The sequence below is a fragment of the Branchiostoma belcheri genome, unplaced genomic scaffold, assembly GCF_001625305.1.
Source record: "Branchiostoma belcheri isolate BF01 breed outbred unplaced genomic scaffold, Haploidv18h27 scaffold72, whole genome shotgun sequence".
In the NCBI taxonomy this organism is placed as follows: Eukaryota; Metazoa; Chordata; class Leptocardii; order Amphioxiformes; family Branchiostomatidae; genus Branchiostoma; species Branchiostoma belcheri.
In genome coordinates, this window is record NW_017804376.1 from 1294759 (window position 1) to 1315627 (window position 20869).

Genomic DNA, 20869 nt, shown 5'->3' on the forward strand with positions numbered 1-20869 from the left:
AGGCCTAGGCTTCCTATTATGGCCCAAAATGGTACGATAGGAGCCATGCAGTCCGCACACCAGGCTGGTTCAAAATTTAAACAATCATTTTGAACTTTTAATGATACCATTGCATTGAAAGATGGAATGACTGTAACAAGTAGTAAGGAAAGGACTGTTTTCAACTGTTCAGGGCAAAATATGAGCATTTTGCAGTTGATTTTGAATTTTTATTTTTATTTGCAAATCAGAAAAAATGAAGCGGTGAATCCGTTAACCAATAAATTAACTTGGTGTGGCCAAAGTGCAAGCAAAATTTTTCTTCTTTGTCTGGTGCAGGTTAAATGTTTACTGCACCAGTTCAGGTATGCAGTGAAAAATATTTTGAGCCCTGGGGTATTCTGTTAATGATAGATGAGTTTATCCATGGAGTTTGAAAAGTTGTTATCAATGTTTATTAAATTTTTAGCCATGTCCAAACTCTATTCTTAGTGTTAGCCAGGTTAGAGGTTATAACCTCCTTGCTAGAATTCATCCTACAGTGAGCTAGGTATTGGTGGACAAAGACTAGATTTTTAACCTCCTTGTTAGGACCTACACATGTACAGGATTGTACACGTCATGTACATATATATGGCACTCATGTGGAGCAGGTTGACTGGTCAATCATATCCATTCCTGCCATGTCAGAGATATCCATGACTCATTTGTATCTTTGAAGACAATGTTCTTTCATAATCCTGGAAAATACAGTCTAGAAAAACTGCAGGAATACACACAGAACTACAATAATGAAGTGATATAATAAACTGTGTATAAACCGCCATCAACCTAGAAGCAAGTTTAATGTTAATTTTTTTAACTTCATTGGGAAATTACTTTCAGTCTGGTCTGAAGGCTTAGGCCATTAGCCCAGCCTGTTCAACCTGACACACCGACGGGGCTGTTCAACACACCGACAGGGCTGTCCAACCCCGTCGGGGTAACCTTTGAGCCCAGACTTCTCATGAATTATCACACAAACTTGCTAATTACACTGGTGTGAAGATGTGAATTCTCATTAATTCAGTGGTTTTCATGGGGTGTTCATGAGGATAATTGGATGCGGTCTGGGTGCGGGGTGGTTTTCCACCCCGACGGGGTAGAGTTTACTACCGACCGGGGTGGGCTTCTGATCCCGTCGGTGTGGCTTGTACACCGACGGTATTGCAATTTTTAAAGTGAAATATCTTGACAAATATGTATGTTTTGACCATAAAAAAATAACCTGGTACTGAGGATAACATGATCTTTCAAATGGTATGTAAAAATTTACTGTACCTGCAGAAATGGCAAAGTTGAAAATCAGGGATTTCAACATGGCCGTCTGCAAATTCGGAAAGTGACATTCCAAAATTGAAGTGACCAGTGTTAAGAACACCTTCGTGTTAACCAACCACACACCGCAGACTAGGCAAAGGTAAACTGCACAGAGTTCAAGTTTACATCAGGATAATCAGGTTTCTAGGTATATGTATAACTGAAAGCCTCTTTACACCAAAGGACGAGTATTGTTACATTTTCAAACAACCATTCCAACCAAAATCATTTCCTTAATGTATTTTTGGGTTGAGTGTTGAGTGTCGACATCCGATTCTTTTTGGACAGTTTCAGGTGTACCGGTAACCCCTGTTAGAGCCACCAGGGATACCAGTAACCCCTGTAAGAGCCACCTGATGTCCCTACTCCTCTGTGCAGCTTACAAGGACTGGGCACCGAGAGCAGAACCCCAACTGTCGCATTAGGCTGAAGGACAGACAAAGAACAGAACAGGAGACAGACAGAAGATGTGTGTGTGGGGTTGTGGACTGGTTGGGTAACTGTGTGAGGGTTGGTGAGAATGTTGTACTGTAGTTTTGTACCCACACTGTGGAGAATTACTGGCTGCAGAGGGCCTTTGACCAACTGGAAGTCAAAATAACTGGCACTCGTCAATCATCCAAAATGACTGTGAAAGTTACATATGACAGTGAATGTCTTTTGTTGGGGGAGCTCTGAGAAACTAAATTCTGAAGAGATACAAGACCTTGGTGGTGTATATGTACATGACTTTGTGCACTTGTTTGAGATCAAATAAAAAACATGAAGGACATGAAGCTCAAAGGTTCTTCCTGCATATGAAAGAAAACAAAATGTTTTGGATGCACTGGCTTTGAAACTAAGCAGACAACCAATTCTAAGCTGCAAGAGCAAACTAACACACGACACAGCAACACCCAAAATATAACCTGAATCAAATCACCACTACCAAAACATCTGTGTGTACAATGTATGTGTGCTTACATGTAGCAACAAATGAACAGATCCACAAAATGAAACAGCTACTCTGTAAGAAAATCTACAGATTGAGGGGCTACAAACACAGGACCAAGGTAACAGCTGAAACACTGGTATGTGAGTCACAGTAACATGTCTGGGACTGATGCTGCTAACTGGGAGGCACACACTCTAAAGCCCTGGTCACATACATTGTATGACGCACCTAGTACAATGTTTTTCTGCAACAATATTGCCATATGTCGTAGGTTTGAGATTGAAGAAACGGATGTGATATGGTTTAGTTTCTAAACTACGGTACCTGTTGTCGAGACAACAGTTGGTACTATGCAAACATCTGGATTTTGAAACTGCTCACAGACATTTCAGTCATCAGCATCCACTGTCTTTTATCAGTGACTGAAAGGTAATGTCTGACAAAAGGTAGTGGATGCTACCTAAAATGTCTGCCCATTTTCAAAACCGATCCAGTTGCTAATATAATTAGTGTTCTCAATATCTGACCACCTGCTGGATGTCTAACTTTTGTGGACGTATATTGTACCCATTTCTTTTCAAATTCGGCATGATTGTCGCAAAAAAACTCTCTATCATAGGCGCACCGTACGATGTACATAACCGGGCCTAAGTGGGGCTACGGGATGAACACAGTGTGGACTACTCTACACATGTCACCCACACGGACATGGTACGGAGATGAAGGCATTCTTACAACACTTTTGTACACGCCCTCCAGGAGCAGCTGATGGCAGTAAGAAGTGGCAGGGAAGGGCACACAGTTAGTCACAGGTGAAAAAACAACATGGAACACAGACAGAAGAGGGTCTGAATGGGGGGATCCTGGCAACAGTTTATGGTAAATGTAGGAGAGCTGGCAACACTTCAGGAAGGCCTGGAATGCTTAACGGTAAAATAAGTTGTTCCTGGAAAATACTTCATTGCATTCTTCTTTATCTATTTATTCATGTCATTTTGAAATTTGCATATGAATTTTTTTTCAATAACAATGATGAATTCAGGATAACTAACCCTTGTCCTGCTGGCATTTTTCACACAATATTTTTCAATAATTTCATATCTTAATTAGGTCAAAGACCCCCAACTTTTTTGTTGCCCTGAGGTGGCATATTTACTTCCACATTCGTTGCGTTTCGCTGTGGTGTTATGCGTTGCACGAGAAATGCCCCCAAATCGTACCTATGCTGAGTGCTATATACTAGATAGTCCAAAACAGCAATTGTCGTGCTCTGCAGGACAAGGGCTAATAACATGCTACATGGAACTAATGAAACCAGTAATATGAGTCTGTACTTACGTTTGCGTTCATGGCTTTCTTCTGCACCTCGTTCATGGAGGCGATACTCGGCGCCGCGATGAACACCACAAACGGGGCAAACTCTGCCGATCTCAGCACCTTCAGGGCCTGGGAGGAGAAACAAACATACATACATGTTTAAATCTACTGCACATAACATTGATTTAACACTTAGTGAATGCCTGTAAGCTAGGAGAATCTGGCACTAACATTTGATTATTCGAAACTTTTAACTTATGGTAGTCATGGGTTATTATGTCATTCGTTCGAAACTGTTCTGTTTTTCTATTTTGGGCAAATTCTAGTAGCTCCGATTCTGTCCTCTGAGGTAAAGCATGTACTTTTGGATGTCTTGATGCATATGTCTTTGTGAGTGTGTAGCCCCTTCTTTCTGTCCACAATAACTCAACAATGTCTGCCAGTGGGTGTTTTGTCTTGATATTTGGTATGTGGGTAGGTGTTGGCAAAATGAAGGACAAGTTTGATGATGGGCCCAATAGACAATCTGGGTTCTGTTAGAGTCGTCTACATGGACTAACCTGTGGCTCCACATCTAAGATAGCAATGAGCCCCTCCTCGTGGATTTTCCTGATAGTGTCCAGTTTGGTGCCGTACATGGCGTCCTCGTGAGTACCGTACTCTAGGTACTCATTGTTAGCGATGTCTGCCATCATCTGATCGTGTGACACAAAGTAGTAGTTCTTGCCGTCCTCTTCTTCCTTGCGAGGGGTCCGTGTTGTGTCTGTGGAGGCAAAAGAGGGTCTTTGTCTGGTCGTGTCTGTGGAAGCAAAAGAGCTGATCTGTGAAATCAAGGAAAAAATCTGTGGGGAAAAAAATCACACTCAGGAAAATGATAAAAGTTGTATTCCTTTGGTTCTCACTGAAGGGAGGGGGGCGGATTTGGTTCAGGAGTTTGATTAATTGACTTGAATTTTGTTCTTTGATAAGTAGCCAAATTTCTTCTGTAGTTTGAACTTCGATTGATTTGATTTGAATTTAATTCTTTGCGATGGGGACAAATTTTGTTCTGCAGTTTTAGTTATTGACTTGAATTTTGTTCTTTGCAATGGGGATTAATTTCATTCTGTGGTTTGAAAAATTGACTTGAATTTCATGCTTTAATTGCTGATGCTTTTGTACAGCAAGACACCCATTTTGCAATAGCATGATTATGCATGAAACTATTGAAAGCAGCATCATGCCTCAAAACAACAAAAAACTGACAAAATGAAATTAAACACAATATGGAGAGGATTGAGTGAACGTGTATTTTAATAAAAACCCAAAAGTGCAATAATCAGAATGAGTGATACAGAATCACTGAATGATTGGAACCAAGCAATACAACTTTAACACAGGTACTCAGAGAATAACAGTCTCTATATTATTAAGAAAGACCTGTCTACAGTACCTCTAAAAAGACACAATCAGAAAGAGAAAATACATAACATTTGAACAAAGGGACAAATAAAGATACAAATTAGACAGGTCAACTTTAACTGAGACTACTACTCTGAACACCTACATGTATTATCACAATCAGAAGCAAAGCATATGATGATGTTAGTTAAAACACAATAAAACCTATTATTGGTTATCAAAATCTTACAGAAAGGAAGGAAAGATTCAACAAACAAGACAAATCATTAAAAAACTGTTGATTGGATAACAAATTTTTTTTTTTATTATTATGAGCTTTGTCAATTGAGCAAAGCATTGTTAGTTCGTGTTCAGGATTTATTTTGTTATCCCCCTACACCCCTTCCCCCACCACCAACACTGGGATGTACATTGATAGGTTCCCAAAGTCAAACACAAACCCTTTCTGTTATGAGAAGTGTGCCCTTACGGCCAGGGTGGGACAGATTAATAGGAAATGACAGCAAACACCAAGACTTTGTGAAAAGGGCAGGTTTAGGTTTTATTCAAGAGGGTTTGGACAGTCAATATAGAAAAATATGTCCAAAAACACAGATCAGCTCCATTTGCAATTTGACATAATGTTATACATATTATGTACATCATTCAGTTAGGTTTCAATGAATTTTTATTTCTACTTTTTGCATGCTAGGAAGTTGTGCACTTCTTAGTCATCATCACCATATTTTGTCATGCCAATACTAAAACCAGTGTTTAGGTACTAGGTAGGTAGTTGGGGTGCTTAATTAATAGGAGTGAGAAAAAGGCTAACTAAAGTAAGCTCACTAATCAAATTTAATTACTATCTACTGTAATCTACCAGCTAGATGTGTCTGTTCATAAGAACCTTGCTTTGTAAGGAATGCATAACATTCACGGTTGCCCAAAAAGGCTATTTACCACCACACTACATATTGTCAAGGCCTACAACATACATTTTGTACAACACATAAATATACTGTAGGTGCTTAAATTACGTAGATATATACGAAGGAGACTACATCATACTCACGTGGAATGGGGTAAGCGAACTTGTCTGGGTGGGTTGTGATCAGGGTGTTCTTGATGTGTCTCCTGCCCACACCGTGAGCACCTGAAACATGAAACAAATAAGAAATCAGAGATTTTAGACTTCCAGGAATTATTAATCAACTGTCAAAATCACCTCCCATCCCCCCTTGAACTGAAGACTAGGACAAGCAGACACACAAATCCACAACCCAGTCACCCAAAAGAAAGCTTCTAAAACAATCAGAAAGTCAGAAATACAGACACATCCTTTGTAAAGATATGTTTAAAATTAGAGGTCTTGCTTGATGTCTTATGACAGTTGGAAACCTCTGAAACCATCACTTTAACCAGTGCAATTTTAATTGCTGCCCGTTGCATATAGAAATTGTGCCTGCTACTTACCCAGGAGCACCAGAGTCTTTCGCATGAAGGCGGGCAGCCGAACCACTTCTTCATAGGTCACCAGGTCTAGTTGGTCAAAAACTGCAATGGAATGTGTGGGAAGGTATTTAGTAGGGTAAGCAGGTTATGAATTACAACAGGTCACAGCTTAAGGGTCATACAATACAGTCCAATTCAATCCCTGTCTCTATTTTGCTGCAGTTTTAACGCTGAATCATTCTTCATCCAAGAATATCTATGATATAAACATGCATTAGTTTGGGAAATTTTTGTCAGGAGAAATTACATGTCATCTTCCATACATATGTACCTGTATGATCATAAACTATTTCTATATTATTCAATCCATGCAGCAATGTCTTTCTTCAAAACTGAACCAGTATAAATATTTACTATGAAATAATCTGTTCAAAAGGTTTCATTATTTGTGAGGTTCTACTTAAACATACTGATAGACAAATGAGGATAAGAAAATGCATGAAATCATTCTGACAGTTATTGAATAAAATACAATAAACTAGACGTAGATGTTTAATATAAACTACAAACATACACTCAGATGTTAACAGCTGCAGTACCATTAAGGTACACTAGGTAGAGCAGTTACATACTATATTAGTTGATATGACGTATAAACTACTGAAGTGAGGGAAGTGCCATGCATTCCAACACAATAATGAAAGAAATAAACTATCAAATTCTAGTATCTGCAGGGCATCCTTTACAAAACATACACAAAACATGTTTGTCAAAGTTTGCAGAGAAGGAAAACTGGTCTCTAAACCAAGACAGAACTAGAAGAGACTAAATTTACCTTTCAAAGCATAGAATATGTGCAGAGAGTGTTAGAGATAGTCAGCAGTCTACTTCTATAATGAGTGCACAGTGTGGTCAACATATGGGACTCTCCTAGATAGCATAACTCTGAACTACTGTATGGTATCCCTTATGACAAGCAAGCAATTAAAACACATTAGTCATGCATAATTGTTGTACAGATACTGAAAGAAAGTAATGACAACAACAACAACAAGAAATTATTTTCTGTTTGGATATACTTTTTTTATAGCATGAATGCCAACCTTTTTAGCTTTTTTATTATTAGTATTACACTTTTTCAGTCACTTCCCTGTTAAAAAGACTGGCCTCACACATACTCTCTCATTTCAAAATTTGTTCTGAATTCAAACAACCCCACCGATTGGCCACAGCTGCCTCTAGATCTAAAAGGTTGTCCAATCAGCAGAGCCTTTAGTCGTCCAATCACTAGACAGATAGAGAATACATGCAGATCTACCGGGTAGTCTTTTTGGCAGGGAAACAAGACAGCATACGAAAGCTAAGAAAAAGGCTGGCAACCAGGCTACTTTGTAAATAAAGAAAATGACCACAAAAAGGAGGAAACTGACTCAACATAAGAAGCTAACTTCTCAACATCACAAAAAGTTTCCCACTTGGCACCAAATTTTGCCTGTTGATTGCCACAGTCCCCAGAATTGCGACCTATGTGGCCTTGGTAGTAAGTAGAAATACCAACTTACACTTAGCGAGCTCAGATTTGTCAACTACGAGCGACATAGGATGCATTAGGAAGGAAAGAAATGGGACAAAGTGTTGAAAACTGCCACGCTGGTTTACAACAGGTTATGTCAGTGGACAAGCCGACAAGAGCAGGTTAGAAAGTTAGCTACATGTGTGCTAAAACCGTTCATGGGCCAATAATCCTTACAAAAACTAGTTCCACAAACTTAAAAATGCTTGTAGAAGGTAAATTTAGTCTCTACTGATGTGCTACAAAAGGCACACACCGAAAACCTGAGGCATGTCAAAATATTACTGTTACGTTACGTTAAGTAACATTTATTTGCACTATGGCCAAATAAAACAAATAAAGATATCTTGAAAAGCAACAGCTAACGTTAATTTACTGCTCTTTTAAATTGTTTGGGGAAGGCAAAAAAAGCTTCCAACATTGATCCAAAAACACATGCAGAATCTGTCGGGGAATGTTGTATTAGACAGGAAAATAGTCTGAAATAGAGGGGTTAGTACGTTAGTAAGTTTAATGATAAGATATGTGAAGAGATATTCCAATTACAAAGACTTGAGGGGGTAGGACTAGAACATTTGTCTTGCTTTGACTACATTGTGTTTTCTCCCTAACCTTAATTTCTTTAAAAATCCTTCGCTGGCCTAGCCTGGGTACCATCCTACTTGTACATTGTATGCCGGGGCTCCCACACTCGCTTCCCTAACAAGTTGGGAAGCGAGTGTGGGAGCCCCGGCATACAAGTAGGATGGTACCCAGGCTCTCGCTGGCCATCTTGTCATTATCAAGACTTACTAAAATCTATGACAGGCACTGTTAAAGCAACAGAATATGAGCACAGTACTAGTCCCTCTCCCCCAAGCTTTCCAATTGGGCAGAGACAACTGAGATGAACAGTGGTGGACAGGACATACGTTACCCTACATGTAGTAATTCCAGGTGGGCTAAAACAGATACAATGTGATATGCAAAGTGTGATGCAGAAAACAAGCATTGTACTGAGGAAGGGTGGTCTACACACAGGACAGAAGAAACTTTCGTTGAGCTACTTTTAATATTAACACCTGTAATTTTTTTATCCTTCAGCCTCCTAAGGCAGTCATTTGGCACCAACTTCCAAACAGCATTTTACAGGTGCAGAGAAGACGTTTTGTAAACATCTAAAAAAAGGAACACTTTTTTCCACCAAGTTTACAACAAGGAGGAAATATAATATGACAGCATTTTTTTTTAAATTGTGCAGTGTGAATGCAATAAAAGAGCTGTAGTTGTATTTGTTTTTCCATCCATTGGTAGCACTTGTGAGGAAAGGAAGTGAAATGTAGAATCTGATCAAGAAAAGATTTCATATGGTTCTATATAATAACAGTTACTATACTTTCCTAAATCCACATACATGTACATGTACACTGCTGCATGCTGTTGTCTGGAGTAATTGTTAATAAAAATTGATAATTCTCATCTTATATATTCATACTTATCATTTTATAACTTGTCAACAGCAACAAAACTCCACACATATGTATGAAAGCTGAAAAAAGTTTAAGTGATGAATGTCACATCCAGGAGTTACTGTATTGACAGAGATAAAATGTAAAATGTGAAACTTTCACAAGATATCAGCACTTACCAGCGTTGTGTTTAGCCAGGTATTTGTCCTTGTACTGTTTCTTCCTGACCTTGCCGAACCATGTGCACGAGGCCTGGGACTCCTTCTTAGCTTTCTCCATGGCCAGACAGGCCACCCTCCTGAAAAGAAGCAAGAAAATCCATTCATTGAGCCATTCTCTTTCAAATTGTCCAAGAAAAAGGTTCATGCAGTTCAGAAAATAATTGCTTGGGACCGAAACCCATATCACGTCAACTTGATCCAAAGAGCAAATTCCTGGGAAATAATCTGGAAGTCCATTCATCTTTTGTTGAGTTTTCTTTTTTGACAAAAAGTCACTAAGAAAAAGGCCCCTGCAGTTCAATAAATGACTGATAAGGGCTCAAACCTACATTACTTCATCCCATGAGTAATCTGCAGTGAAAAAATCATTACCATATTCCAAAACCAATCTATTTTCTGAAGAAACTCCTTTCTGGCTGTTACTTTTTGTCCTTTTAAAGTTAAAAAACAGCCTTAGTATAATTTGACTTTGTGGCTTCTTTGGTACATGTGGCATTTGGGGCGGGCTATCATACATGTAGGATGCCTAGGCATCTTAGGCACTGAATACTTGCAGTACACCGCGTACGTAGGGAGACAACCACCCACCATTCCTGCAGCTCCGGTGAGGGCACCAGCCCGGCCTCGCCGTTAATCGGAGTGTCGACTTTCCGCGCCTGCCACCAGTTGTGGTCGTCCTTGCTGATGATCTGCAGGATGTCCCCGACCTTGAACATGATCCCGGCCTGTCGACACGGGATGATCTCGTCTTCCAGCGGGTCGTACTCAAACTGTGCGCGGACGTAGATCTGAACACGCACAAACACACAAACAAACAATAAATGATCATCACACACACACAAAAATTACTTGAAAAACCATAAGGAAACAACTCATTCAGTACTAAAATTTTGAGTACTACTTATTATTTAGTAAAAAAAATGCAAAAATAAAAGATAAATATTACTTGTTTGTGTGTGGCCAAGAAAATACAACGCTATACGTTCAGGTAGAGGTTATGATGAAGAAATATTGTTTGTTGCTCCTCAAGATCTGAACACGCACAGACAAACAATCAATCAACCAATGAATGATCATCACACTTTCGGAAAAAGATAGCCACATTTCAGAAACAACTCATACAGTAGTAACAGTACTAAAATTTGAAATACTAAAGTAAAAAAAAATGCAAATTATAACTACTGCTTGTGTATGGCCAAGAAAATTCAACGTTGTACTTTCCGAAATGTCGTTTGTTGCTTTTCAAGTACTTAGTATGAGGAACAAATACTTGCTATCCACTTTTGTATGACACATTGGTGTTACAAATAAAGGTTTGTATTTTGTTGGCCACAAAAAAAAAACACAACAAATCACAGTGTTTTTCCTGTCATTACAGTTATATGGTCACAACATTTATGAAAAGCTGAATTCAATATTCAAGATACAATATTTATTGTTTATAATTTCTTATTTCAATGGAGATGTTTGGGGATTACTTCACCAAAACCACCATGTTAACAAAATGACAGGGAAACACTGAATGACTATCGTCAAATTGTAGTATACACACAACACATTACACAGTACAACACATCACAAATACACCTACATGTAATTACCACTATGCCCAACAAAGCCACAATTAGTCTATTAGAAACATGAAAAACAGAAAACAAGCAGCTAGTGCCACAGACTGATGATGTATAAAGGTTAGTGTGGTTAAAGGCCAGGCTATGCAGCACAAGCACAGATATGTGGGAATAGGGTAGGGCTAGATTTCAGGAAAAAGCAGAGCAAAAAGTCCAGGATTCAGTACTTAAGGACAAACTCGGCCCTTTAGTACTAAATCCTGGACTAAGACATTTTATCTTGTCTTGACTTACTTGGGGATAGAAAATACTTTGGGTTTGGTCGCATTAAAATCCCCAGTTACCAGCATATTGCACTGTCCTATACCCTATTCCCAGGGAAACACAAGTAAGGTGAACATTCACAGGGTTCGTACACGTACCAAAAGGACCAAATTCTTTTTTTTCAGGACAACGATAACACACAAATAGTACATCTCTCACCACTTAACAAAGGGTCATCCTCCCATGGCAGGGGCAGCGGCTCCGAATTCCTTCTTCACCCCTACCCCTGCCGTATTACATGGCATCTTCTACTCTACGACCCGAGGAATATTAATATTCATGAGCTTGCCTTATTTGGCATGACCCCATTTCTGACTTGGGCGGCGAAGGGACGTCACCCTCCCCGCCGGCGACTCCGCCGCCGCCCGGTGACGAGCCCGTTAACGCGTTGGGGAGGCCGTGCGGGGCAAAGTCACCGAGTTAACACCTTCCCCGTGCTCGGCGGGATCCGCGCGCAGCCTCCAGCACACGCTAGCGCCCCGCCGACGCCCGCAGCGGCCTGCATCGCAAAAGTTCTCTTCCCGAGACGACGCCATGTTTGTTTTTATTTGTCACTGAATAGCCGACATGATTGGTTCCGATAGCTAGCGCATCTCATAAATATTAATGTAAAGTGCGTTGAAGATTTTCTCTGTGATACGTGATTGGCTGAGAGCGTGTCCCTGGAATCGGGTCGTAGAGTAGAAGATGCCATGTAATACGGCAGGGGTAGGGGTGAAGAAGGAATTCGGAGCCGCTGCCCCTGCCATGGGAGGATGCAAAGGGTGCAAAGATGTACAAATGTACACAATATGGACCATTCACAATTGAGATATTTAGATATTTTTTCTTACATTTTCTTTCCAGCAAACTTTCTGTACTTTTCCAAAATGCTCCAAACAAAAAAGTAAATTTCAAAAGGAAAGGATGAAAATTTTTTTTCTTGTACGAACCATGTTCGAAAACCAATGATCCACCTTTTCGGGGTTCGATATACCAACCTCACACACTGGAGAAGTAGACCTATAGCTAGGCACAATCTTGAACGTGACGCTACCACGGGCATCCTTCTGCAAATCACCAAGACAAAGTCAAAAACACACATGGAGGGAGGCACCACACAGTTAGTACAAGGCCATGCAATGTCCTGCTTACTGTGAGACAGAAGTCAGCCTAACATTCGGCAGCGCCATACTGACCTCAATGTTTGGAGGCGGCGGCCTATAGCTAGGAACAATCTTTAACGTGACGCTACCCCGCGCGTCTCTCTGTAAACAAAACAGCAGTTAACAAAACAAAAATAAACAAAACAAAAACATACAACAAAATAGACTAAACAAACTACTAAATTGTATCAAAAGAATATCAACCAATATTTGAAAGATGTAAAGAAACAATTTGATTAAACCCCCCAGAAATAAAATGTAATCTTCTGCATGGCAACAGAATGCTATGGGAACACAACACTACAGACTGATTTTCAGACTGTTTCATTCTAGTAAGGGGTATTGGTGCTTCATTATGGTATTTTTTACTAAATGTGTGAATATGTTATAAACTTTAAAAACAAGTTATAAACAAGAAACTTTTTTTCAGGTCATTTTCCTGTGGAGTAAAAAAACTGCAAAATCTTTTCTTGCACTTTCTTCTCTCAGTGCTAGGGGGAGCTTTCTGAAGTTCATACAAGTCGATGTAAAATGTATTTACAATTAATTTTAAAAAAAAAAGCATCTTTGTTCTTAACATAATTCTTACATTAATTTTCAACAAGAATACGCCTTTGTTCCTACAAAACTTCCTCTGCAAAAATTCAAAGCATTCACTACATATTTCATGGGCTTCGATAAAGATCTAATGACCTAATTAGTAATACTAACAGGGCTTAATCGTTAATCCAATATTTTACAGTACCACCCTATAAATTGTGCCATGAACGATGGCGTATCATACACGTACATCATCATGTATTCACTCGACACACCTCCGTAATTACACGCTATAGAGACGGACATGCCCGCCTCGTTAATGCCGGCAGGATGTCCAAAGAAAATCTGTAATTAGTGGACCTGAGCCAGAGAGTCTGGGCGAGCAAATCCCCACAAATGGCTTTAATCCCTCTTTAACTACAGCCGCCCCCGGACAGATCTTAGACCGTACCAGCCGTGTCTAACTAGAGTACTCGGTAATACCCGGTCACGCTTAAAGTTCTGTTCCTATAATTTTAGTATAAACTTTTGACTTTTGATAAGAAAAAGATCAGATTCTGTTGCAGGTAATCTTTTCCATAGCCTAAATTTGCAATTTTCAAGATGACTGTATGAGCCATCCTAACAAGAGTACTCTATAATACCCGGTCACGCTTTAAGTTCTGTTGGTATAAACTTTTTACTTTTAATATAAGAAAAAGATTGAGCTTCTGTGGCATGTAAAATTCTTCACATTTATAGATCCTAAGTGTGCAATTTTGTAATGACTGTATGAGCCATGTCTAACTAGAGTAGAGTATAATACCTGGTCACGCTTCAAGTTCTGTTATCAACTTTGACTTTTAATAAGAAAAAATCAGATTTTGTTGCACGCAAATGTAATACTATTATCTTTTCCGGAGCCTAAATCATTATTATAGTGTATTATATAGTAAATGAGAATTTTTTTAACAAGTGTACAAGCCGTGTCTAACTAGAGTAGAGTATAATACCCGGTCACGCTTTAAGTTCTGTTCCTATAAACTTTGGACTTTTAATAAGAAAAAGATCAGATTCTGTTGCATGTTGTCTTTTCCAGAGCCTTATTATGCAATTTTTTTAATGACTGTATGAGCTACATGTATCCTAACAAGACTACTTTATGCCCAGTCACACTTAGAGTTCTATTCCTCAAAAATGTTGATCTTTCATAAAAAAGAAAAGATCTACACTCGTCTGCATTTAATGATCTTTTCCAGAGCCTAAATGTAATGTCTTTAAACATTTATACTGTGACACAATTTGAGATGACTGTACGAGCCATGCCTAACAAGACTACTTTATAATACCCAGTCACACTTAAACTTCCTTCCCAAATAACTCGACTTTTCATAAAAAAGATCTACAGCATGTAATGGTCTTTTCCAGGGCCTAAACGTGACGTCTTTAAAACTTCAAACAGTAACACAGTTAGGAAGGGAAACACTTGCAAATACTGCATTAATGAGATGCAATATAAAATCTGTTCACCTTTTATTGCACTTAATCTCGAACATTAATCAAGCAAAGATTAGGACAAAGCTCTGATTCTCATAAAGTAAACCCCGGAATCATTCAAATGTTGCTCAGGTTAGACACGTAATATTTCTCAATTAATTTTAGGTTCAGCTTGATCTGATATTGATTTTGACCTTGGAACAGCAAAGACCTTGACTTACAGACAATTGTTTTGTTTTGACGCAATGGATCTTTACTTTATTTCTATGTTTTTATTTTATGACAATTTACCACATTTGTGGAAGGATCTTTGTTCTATAAAATGTTGTTCTTCTTTCATGTTATGCAGAATAAATGCAAAAACGTTTTTTCTGTATATGCTGGGCCCCCTTTGAAATCAACTTTTATAAGTTGAAGGGGCTACCTAGTTGTGTCAAGATGAAATAGATCGATAGATAAATACCAGGTTATAAAAATAATATTTAAGGTAAAATTGAAAGGGGGGAGGGCTGGTTGCAGGACTTACCAGCATCTTCTGTAGAGCTTCTATAGTCTGATTGGCGACGCTCACACCGTTGATTTCTCGAATCTCATCTCCAACATGCAGGGTTGCTGGAAAACACAAACATCACGTCTTCATAAATACATAATTCTACCTGTAAAGTACCTCATCATGATTGTGGTGTTTGGCTCAGAAACCAAGCGGTTCCAGGCACAATCCTCTGACAACTCTGACAACGTTGTACGTTCAGCAAATTGTGCCCTTGGCAATGGCACTTTACGCGACTTTCCTCATTGTAAGGTGGAGTGACGCCCAACGGGCCTATCGGCAAATCCAAGGAGTTTAGAGAGAGACTCGACTCCTTTCTAACAAGTGTCCTAATTACACTGATGAGGACATTCGGCTTATCCATTGTCTGAAGGGTGTGCTAACACTGATGAAGACACAGATTTGGCTAATACATTGTCTGAAGGGTGTCCTTATACTGATGACAACACGGTGCTTTGGCTAATCCATTGTCATCAACGTCAAAACAGTGTCTAACACTCATGACACACAGTGTCTATCAGATATGGCTTATTTGTCTGAAGGGTGTCCTAACACTGATAAGAACACTGATTTGGTGCCATTGTGCCAATAACTGTAATCTGCTACAACTGTACAAGTGAAACTTTTTTCGTTACACTTAGTTTGCATGTTTAGAATACACATTGTCGTTCAAGTCAAGAAATTCAATTCAGTATAATGTCTTTCTTGACTAAATCATCCTCACCATCCTAGTGCATTCTTTACTCTAACTTAGGGGGAACGCCTTCCTTAGCAAGTTTGAGACAAGATCTTTTAATGATATCAATATGATCTCAAATATTAGTTTCATCATCTATCATACCTTTCATAAATATATTTTTGCAATGAAAAAATATCACTCATTGTCCAAGTTTAGCTTATGAAATATTGTGTGAATCTTAAAAAAAAATCTGTCAAGGCCAGACAGAGATGTAATATGCAGGCTGCTGGCTGGGGAATGGGGAGGGGGGCAATTCAAGGTCATCAGAATGATATTTGTGTCCAGAATGTTGACCCACCCTGGATGTCAGCTTGAACAAGTTAAAGGTCATTTCATATTATGAAGAGGTTACTCAATATGTAGGCAGACATTTTGACCCTACACAGCAGGAGAGAGGAGGAAAGACGCGGTAGTGATGTCGTACAAGCATGATAGGGGCGTGTTTCTCTTGTCGTTAGGTGTACATTTATTCCCTGTCAAGTGCCAACTTTCTTTAAAAGTATTATTCAAAGAATTTTGGATTGGTGTACTCTGTAAATGATTTAAACTTTCCCAGTGGTTTCATTTTGTGATAGGAGAGAGAAGGAGAGGTTTTTGTAGCATTTGTTTGTTTGAAACAATTCTGTTTTAATATAAAACACAGAGCAGTGTTACTATTTTGTGGTAAGAGTCCACTGAAAAAAACATGACAGTAAAACTACTGCAAACTTATCGCAATTTACAATACTGCTGAGTTCCAAGTAAGTACTTAAGAATTTTTTAATCTTCATAAACCAGACAATCCTACACAACCGGTGACCTTACAAATGGACCCATCTGTATAAAACTGTTGCAGTTGATTGAAAATAGAACAAGTCGCTCTTACATAATTGCGTTACTGCTATTAAAGTACGGGATCTTATATGCTGCCAAAATTACAAGGAAGCTCATCCCTGTCTTAACATCCTCGGATCACGGGATCATGGACGATAAATGTTGATAGGTCATGCAGGTCAGGAAGAGTGGCCAGTAAATGACAGACAAACAGGTTTCAGCTCGCCGAAGTTATAATTACATCACAGCATGAAGCACGATATTGCAGCTGCCTTGGGTCCTTCTATATTCCGAGATGTAGGGCCTAGGAAAAAAAATTGTGTTTCCTGTTTCAGTCCAAAAAAAGGGTTGGTACTGTTAGTATTATCTTTTTTTTTTCTATTTTAAACTTTGACGATCTCTAGTGATCCAACTTATACAATGCAGTATTTTAAGAAAGTAAATATTGCATGAGGATACTTATAGTTTCAATGTCAATGTTGGAAAACTGATTGTACAACGTTTCATCACTCAGTTGTCAGATCATGAAGCTAGAAAAGGTTGATCAGCTTGAAAAATTTATGTCCCTTGCACAGGGGTCCACACAAAAAAATGGCTAGGGTTGGCAGTTTTTTCTAGGGTCGGTCGGGAAACAGTAAACACAACATTTTTTTCCCTAGGCCTAGCTAGCGTGTGCCACGTCTGTTATTACAGAGAGGTACAATTGTGGGATGCGGATTGGCCCGTTTGACCCCTCCTATTTCGCTGACCCCACTCGTACACGAACCCTGCCCCCGAGGCAGTTACGTGCATCATTTGGCCCGGGAGAGGACCCAGGCCGATCAAAACTTAATAAGGAATGTAATGGACCATATGGGCGCTGCATGTACAACACTGCTGCACTGTCAGCAACACTGACACTGCCTGGGACGTGATTGGGATCTTACATAATGTACTGTATTCAACTTCTGAATCAGTAAGTCTGGTAAACTCGATCTTTTTCTTTTGTAATTATATTACATGTATGTCCAACAATGATGACAATGACAATCTTCAAGTTTCTGAGGTTAGTGAGGTAGTATGTTTCCCCATGTGGCTCCTGGCCAGATGCTGTGAACTTTGACGTCCTGTCATTGTACACTACCATTGTACAGTCTTCCCCACCCATGTGCTATCAACCTGCTATAACAACCAGATGCACAAACCCACAGCTCAGCCACCCAAAACAGTACTTCAATACCTTGAAATCAATATATTGTATATTTGATAAGTTTTTACATCAGAAGAGATGAGATTGTAAAGTGATAGGCTCTCTGTTACAGACTGACTTACTCACCTATTACTATTAATCTCAATCAACCACTGCCTCCCTGCCTGTGTCCTTACCTTGTCTGTGTATCATGCCCCCGTGCAGGATCCTGGCCACCACACACCGCCCCTCCTCATTCATCTTCAGCGTGATGCCCTGTACACATGGGGACAAGGCTCAACATTGTCAGTAACACAGGCTAAGGAAGGTGTTAGTTCTTAACCAACATCTTTATTTACAAACACATCATATAAGACTTAATAACATCTTTTGGTGTTCCAAGCAATGAAAGTTTCTTTGCAAACTTAAAATTTCACTTCAATCTACAAAATAAACTAAGGTTATTAAATTACTGGTAAGAATTACATAACACTGGTCATCTCAATTTAGGAAAGTCACTGGCCATTTGGAATGTCAAGTAAAAATTAACATTTTGCATTCAAGTTTCACATCAGTGCGCAGGTCTTGATGTAAGGAGTATAGTGATATGAAAATTATTGTTCTGCAGTATTCATAACTTTAGATATCATTTATAGAAAATGCAAGCAGACCGACGGGTTTTTCAGCACCCAGACAGGGCTAGCAGCTACCCCGTCAGGACCAAATCACAGGACCGTCGGTGTAAAGTACTCACCCCGTCGGTGTAAGGTACTCACCCCGTCGGGGTGACACTGTCATAATCACTAAACCCGACGGGGTAATGTCACCCCGACGGGGTGGGAGTTCTGGTCAAAGAGGTGCAAAATCCCAAAACAAAGCCAGGAAAGGTGTGAATTGATCAGTCTATACACACCGACGGGGCAAGTTCACCCCGATCGGGGTGAGCTCTGATCCCGTCAGGGTGAGCTCAGACAGTCATCCAATCCAATTGATGTGCAAAATCAACATTATCAGGACAAAGAATAAGCATGGAGAGCACAATCCACACTCTTCTATCTGCCCCTTTCAGCCAACTATAAGGGTCACAAAAAAGAAAGATTCCAGAGAGCTTACAAACACATACTCACTACTCCAAAGCTATGTCTAATAGAATTTTACCGACATGATCAATATTGACTGAAGGAGGCCATATAAAATAAAAATACTTAAATTTATTTCCTTCAGTCTACTTGTAAGAATTGAGATGTAGAACACACAGGTCTTGCAAATAAATTGATCAAGTTCCTCAATTGCTATTACACTGGCCACAATATTCGGGGATCGAAATTAAATTTGGCTTAGCAGCTGAAAACAGTCAGTCGTTCTTGTGAATATTGCCCACAAATTTTCATATGGTCATAATCGTGTCATATAATGAGCAAAATGCCTTAGCTGGTCAAGAATGGGAGAAATCTCTGATAATTGTCACAAAAAAGGGAGGTTCTCTCTTTTACCTCCTTTGTCTGAGTGGAAGGAGGCCCTTTGTTATAATGTCTGTCATTCAAAATACACACTGCAAGCAGTGCAAATCAGGACTCACTATTATTCTCAGATATTTGGAGGCATCATGATAAGAAATATGTTGAGAAACTAGGAAGTTGGAACATACATTAATTTTGAACCTTGGTACCACCAGGTGCAGAGTATTTTTGTGAGGATGTCATGAAATCTTTAAACCAAGGAGCTTTAAAAAGCTTGGTGTGACTTGCTGAGAAACTTGACATCGTGTGTATTTTGTCCCATTGTTCTGTCTGAGACAAGTTAATTGGCTGCATTGTTTACTTATTGAGACTTTTTACAGCGAAAGGAGCTTTCATCAATTTTAATGAAAGCTCTTTGCAGCCACTTATAATAATAGGTAGACACACAAGCGGCCATTGGTGCCCTACAAAATAGTCTACTGAGTACATCCTACATTCATATTTCATGGCTGGAGAAATACTTGAATGATGTGTTTTTGTCTACTGTATAACTACTACGGTCAAAATGTACTTCTGTAAATGGGGAGAAACGACACTTTGGGTGGGTGGGGACATTTTGTAGCATGGTCTGTTCCAACAAGGTCCTTGGTTCCATTTGCTGTAGGATCTTCAAGCAGATCCTATACTGTGACAAAGCTGACAGCCTTGTCACAGTAGGATCTGCTTGGAGATTATAGGTCGGTGGGTGTGATGTTTGAAGAAAAAAGTGATTTTGCCCTTCTCCGATAACTTTCTTTTCTACAGACCCTGGAGTATTTTCTACATTACAACCACAGCAATGATATACAAATGTACTAGTATTTCTATGCAAGAAGGTATAAAATGAAATTTAATAATAATAGGGAGGACACCATTACTGTCCTTTCAAAGAGTTTGCCTCAGGTGTGCAGTTCCAACTTCACGTTGACGTGCCAATTACCCCCAATTTACATAATGTGCACTGGCTTGGGTTGGCTTGAGAGTTGAGACCTTTGTTTTTGTTCAGAGAACTGTGGTGACTGGAAATGAAGCACTAGCTCCAAGCAGATCCTAAGGTGGCAAAAAGAAATATGAAATTGGCCAGGCAGTATCCATCGGCCAGAGAGGGTCCAATTTTCCTTGGGTTGGAGATAAGAAATAAAGGACAGTATCCTGACCAAGAAGGTTTATTGCAAGTCAGATATCCTGAGCTGTTATTAGATTGTGCCTGGTCAGTTTCAACCTGTCGACTCACCCAGAAAACTACTACTACTAGGGTTGATTTTGCTTTTAGCAAATTTTCAGGGAAGAAGAAGGAATTTCAGTGGCAAAGCAATCAGAATCCCATAGACTTTTGAGACAGTAGCCTGAGTAGGGACAGGGGGTTCAAAAAGTGGGGGGG

General features: G+C 39.4%; 1 protein-coding gene across 22 annotated transcripts in view; it reads right to left on the minus strand.

The window, feature by feature from the left end:
- The window catches only part of LOC109485058 (peripheral plasma membrane protein CASK-like), a 150122-nt gene that overhangs the window by 6001 nt on the left and 123252 nt on the right, over window positions 1–20869 (minus strand). For 8 of the 22 annotated variants that reach the window (XM_019788465.1, XM_019788463.1, XM_019788464.1 and 5 more), the window contains 11 exons: window positions 18187–18265; window positions 15246–15331; window positions 12737–12805; window positions 12539–12607; window positions 10252–10451; window positions 9622–9740; window positions 7984–8007; window positions 6443–6523; window positions 6042–6122; window positions 4150–4388; window positions 3611–3718 (listed from right to left, as the gene is read on the minus strand). In XM_019788465.1, coding sequence (XP_019644024.1) covers window positions 3611–3718; window positions 4150–4388; window positions 6042–6122; window positions 6443–6523; window positions 7984–8007; window positions 9622–9740; window positions 10252–10451; window positions 12539–12607; window positions 12737–12805; window positions 15246–15331; window positions 18187–18265 — 1155 coding nt within the window. The remainder of the gene's footprint in view (window positions 1–3610; window positions 3719–4149; window positions 4389–6041; window positions 6123–6442; window positions 6524–7983; window positions 8008–9621; window positions 9741–10251; window positions 10452–12538; window positions 12608–12736; window positions 12806–15245; window positions 15332–18186; window positions 18266–20869) is intronic. The other 14 variants (XM_019788479.1, XM_019788478.1, XM_019788473.1 and 11 more) reach the window with 7 other exon arrangements.